Source organism: Nyctereutes procyonoides, unplaced genomic scaffold, assembly GCF_905146905.1.
Source record: "Nyctereutes procyonoides isolate TBG_1078 unplaced genomic scaffold, NYPRO_anot_genome, whole genome shotgun sequence".
In the NCBI taxonomy this organism is placed as follows: Eukaryota; Metazoa; Chordata; class Mammalia; order Carnivora; family Canidae; genus Nyctereutes; species Nyctereutes procyonoides.
This window is the reverse complement of record NW_026575132.1, coordinates 16,497,660-16,502,298: the sequence shown is the minus strand read 5'-3', so window position 1 is coordinate 16,502,298 and position 4,639 is coordinate 16,497,660. Positions and strand designations below refer to the sequence as shown.

The 4,639-nt window shown below is 42.9% G+C and overlaps 1 protein-coding gene across 1 annotated transcript; it reads left to right on the top strand.

Annotated features, from left to right (window-relative positions):
- Positions 1 to 2,704: 2,704 nt before the first annotated feature.
- Positions 2,705 to 4,639, top strand: LOC129522913 (gamma-crystallin D). Its single transcript, XM_055345444.1, has 3 exons — positions 2,705 to 2,713; positions 2,804 to 3,046; positions 4,367 to 4,639. Exons 1-3 carry the CDS (start codon positions 2,705 to 2,707, stop codon positions 4,637 to 4,639), a joined length of 525 nt encoding a protein of 174 aa, XP_055201419.1.

Sequence of the window (4,639 nt, the reverse complement as noted above, 5' to 3'; positions counted from 1 at the left end):
ATGAAGAGTATGGTGAGCTATGAAAAGTGCAGACCAACCCAAAGCATCATGAAAAAATCCAAACATTGTGCCAGCCAAATAAAACACATCCTAATTCCACAGCCTTCAGGGCTGCCAGTTGTCATTTCCATACTGGTGTGAAAGCTGGGGAGGGCCACCACCAAAGGACTGCATGAGAGTTCCCAGGGCACCCTCTCTCCACATGAAATGCCTTGGTCTCATGTTAAGCCTACAGAACCCATCCTTAGAGCCTGGGAATGTGAGCAGACAAAACCCCAGGAATGAACCACAGTGAAATTTTCTCTCCATCCCAGGGGAATGAGATTTAGATTCATAATATTTTGAGCTCTAAAGAATAAGGAAAGTGGTGTTTCTTTTAAAAAAAAAAAAGATTTTATTTATTCACTCCTGAAAGACACAGAGAGATAGGCAGAAACATAGGCAGAGGGAGGAGCAGGCTCATCGAGTCCGATGCAGGACTCGATCCCAGGACCCAGGGATCACGACCTGAGCCGAAGGCAGACGCTCAACCACTGAGCCACCCAGGCACCCCAGAAAGGAGCATTTCTTATATGCTTCATTTTGTAGGTGACACAGCAGTAACAGAAATCTTTGACCCTGCATGTAGCAGAACTCTAACCTTAACTCATGTATTTTGCCTCCGCTCTTGTTTGAAACCACCTGAATATTTAGGAGTGACAATAGGTTACCTGCTGGACTAGAACTCAGGATTGAGAGTCCCTGACCCTTATCTCTTATTCTTCCTCCAAAGACGGTCCCCATCAGTCATTCCAGGCAATGCGTATAGAACTCTGCTTCAGGGCTATAGGCATGAGGATTCTCAGTCTTTTACTTAGGTTCATTTAGCACACTGAGTGCAACTTGGAGCTTCAGTCGGACACACATTTGTCAATCCTAGAATTTTCTGTAATGCATTTAAGTCAAGCACATTTTGGCGCAAGCCATTCACTTTTCAGCTCTATGAAAACTGTGAGTTGTTTTTTGTTGTTGTTTTTTTGTTTTTTCTTTTTCCCTGTTTCTTTCCCCAGGCTGAAATAAAGCCTTTTCTCTTCCTAGTCACTGAGAAAACCAAACCCAGAGTCTTCCTGTTTTAGCCCTCCAGATGTATCCCAAATTTGTCGTTGCATGTCACCTGTGATGGTGGTGGTCCTCACAGCCATCTCCAGCAGGCTCCCCCGGGGTGTTCTCTGGGGCTCCCCATTTGGTTCTTTCTCATATTTTACTGTTTTTATCTATCAATCCTCTCCCCACAGAAACAACTCTGAGCGAAATGACAGTATTAAAGTTTTTATTTTGTTAATTATTATTCTTTAAATTTTTAATTGAAATGATGATTTTTTAAAAATTCTTTTGATTTGAGCTGCGTACTTTCTATAAACAGAAGTAATTTTGCAAACACAAGCCTATATATAGTGGGTAATAAGAACTGAAATCATCCTCTTGTACACAGCTGGTGTTTTATTCATGAATACCAACTTACAAAGATGTATGAACCAAAGTCAAGACAAAGTATTTCCATGAGACAACACAGGACTGTGAACAATTCTTTGAACATGAAAGAGGCTCAAGGCATAGGTCATCTTCCACTCCAATGCTCTTTCCAGCCCATGAAACTATTCTCTTCCAGGCTAATAAATACTTTCTAAAGCCTTCCTAGAGTCTCAGCTTCCAGATTTATTCCTTCCTCTCCCCACACCATTTTAGCTGTAGCTCTTCCTCATGTTCATGCAATGAATATCCTTTGAGTCCAGAACTCTGTGTACTCTTGTTCCCCAGAAGAAAAGGTATATGTAGATTCCTACTAGAAATGCATTTCTTAGGAATTTGGTTTTATTTTATAATAACCTGAGAGGTGATAGATTTTTGTGTTTTAACTTTTTCTTATTTCCTACAAGTGAGAAATTTCCCTTTTAGTTCTTTCCGAGATGAAACCTCTTAAAACTATTCTCCCTATTGAATTACAATTAGCCAAGATAAAACATCTAATCATCAGTCTACTTCCAGACATGACTGTAGCAAATTCAGACCAAATACTGAATATCTGTGCTTGCTAGGATTTTTGTTTTGTTTTGATTTGGTTTGGTTTGGTTTTGGCTTTGGTTTTTACCATACTGCAAGTTTGAAGTTTTATGAATTCCCTTGGTAAAATATTCCCATTTCTTACACCCTTTAATAAGAAAATTCTCTTAAAGGACAAAGTTGAAATTATCAACATTCTGTTAAGGTCATTTTCTTCCTATTAACAATTAGTATGCAATTAGTATTCAATATTGAACACGAGGAGGTGCTCCAGCTAAAATGGTGTGGGGAGAGGAAGGAATAAATCTGGCTCCCTCACTTACACTTTTTTTGTTTTTCCCCAGCCTATGCAAATAAAAGTGTAGACTATATCTGAAATGGCTGAAGCTCTATTTCTATTATTAAATCAACAATGTTCCAAATTACTTTTTTTTCCAAACGGTCTCAATAGCATCAGCCAGTGATAGCAACCCGAATACTCCAGAGAGAATGGGACCAAAACCCACAATGAGCCCCATGGACTATGACAGCAAAGAGAAAAAAAGAGCACATGAAAATCCCCTCCTCGCCCCGCGGGCCCCTTTTGTGTGGTTCCTGCCAACGCAGCAGGCCTCCTGCTATATAGCCGTGCGCTGCGGCCCGTCCCTGACCTGCATCCACCACCATGGGGAAGGTGAGCCCAGTGCAGCCCCAGCCTGGGGGGCCCCCTCTCCCCCCAACACCGGGGCCAGGCTTCTGAGCCTCTCCCTCCCTTGCCTTGCAGATCACCTTCTACGAGGACCGGGGCTTCCAGGGCCACCACTATGAGTGCAGCAGTGACCACTCCAACCTGCAGCCCTACTTCAGCCGCTGCAACTCGGTGCGGGTGGACAGTGGCTGCTGGATGCTATACGAGCAGCCCAACTACACTGGGGGCCAGTACTTCCTGCGGCGCGGGGACTACCCCGACTACCAGCAGTGGATGGGCCTCAGTGACTCGGTCCGCTCTTGTCGTCTCATCCCCCACGTGAGTGCAGCTCCAGATGGGGACACAGGATGGATAGGTTCAAGCAAAGGTTAAACATGATCATTAGTGATCATTCAGAATAACTGAAGGTTTGGACAGAAGACCAGCTACCCTACAGTAGTTCAATATAGTTTGCCCCAAACAGAAGCAAAGGGTAACCCGGGTACCAAGTAATCAACAAATATTTATTAAGAATGTGTTGGCCACAGTGGTCATGTACCAGCAATAGGTCCTGTCCTGGAATCACTTACAGTGAAGTTGTAGAAAAGCCACTAATATTCAATAGAAGAATAAGCAAGTGCTAGAATATGTGCTAGTTATAGAGCAGACAGGAGTTGAAAAGGAAACTTAGAGGGGTTAATTTTTTTAAGACCTCTCTCTCTTTTGCTCCCCACTTGCGTATTTGGTCCCACCACCCACCAAAATAGAAGTACTTTCTCTCAATGGAGAGAAACCCAGAGACATTTTATGCAAACACGCACATACATTTCAAATACGTGTTTTAAAACACTAAGGTTTTTGAAAAATTAGTGCTGGGGCTTACTGATTTTTCTTTCTCATTTTTCTTCATTTTATCCCTGAACTATCAAATAAGAATCAACTATTGTCTGAGTCACTTAAGATGTTTGACTTTGCTTTCGCCAGAAACAGAAGGATCCAAGTCCTTGGTGATTTTTCCAAGATTTATCTTAAACCCAAAGCAAGGTCATTCATTTCATAAACTGACTTTACTGTTCAAGCACACATGCTTGAAAAACTAAACACATCTTTTCAAAATGGCAAAAATAGTAATACGCTCTTAAAGGTTTGAGTTTCTCTCTGGTATGGTTGACTGAGCATGACTAGTATTTTATTCTGGCAAATATTTATTTATTTTTATTTTTTTAATTTTTTTAATTTTTTAAATTTATTTATGATAGTCACAGAGAGAGAAAGAGAGAGAGGCAGAGACATAGGCAGAGGGAGAAGCAGGCTCCATGCACCGGGAGCCCGATGTGGGGATTCGATCCCGGGTCTCCAGGATCGCGCCCTGGGCCAAAGGCAGGCGCCAAACCGCTGCGCCACCCAGGGATCCCTCTGGCAAATATTTAAATATATAAAGAGTGAAATTTCCTTCTGAATTCTATCATACTTTATGGTCTTGAAAAGGTACTGAATCTCCAGCTTTGAAAATGGGGAATATATAAATATTGGAAATTACTTAAGGCAATTACTTAAGGCTTGCCATATATTTCAAAATAGCTTGAGCTGGACTGCATGAAAGTGTTGCAACCATTTCATGCTTTGCTTTCCCCCTCTTTCCATCTCTGGATGGGCCAGGCTGGCTCTCACAGGATCAGACTCTATGAGAGGGAAGATTATAGAGGCCAGATGATGGAGTTCACCGAGGACTGCTCCTCTCTTCAGGACCGCTTCCACTTCAATGAGATTTACTCCCTGCATGTGCTGGAGGGCTCTTGGGTCCTCTACGAGCTGCCCAACTACCGGGGGCGGCAATACCTGCTGAGGCCGGGGGACTACAGGCGCTACCATGACTGGGGAGGCACAAGTGCCCGGGTGGGCTCTTTGAGGAGAGTCATGGATTACTACTGA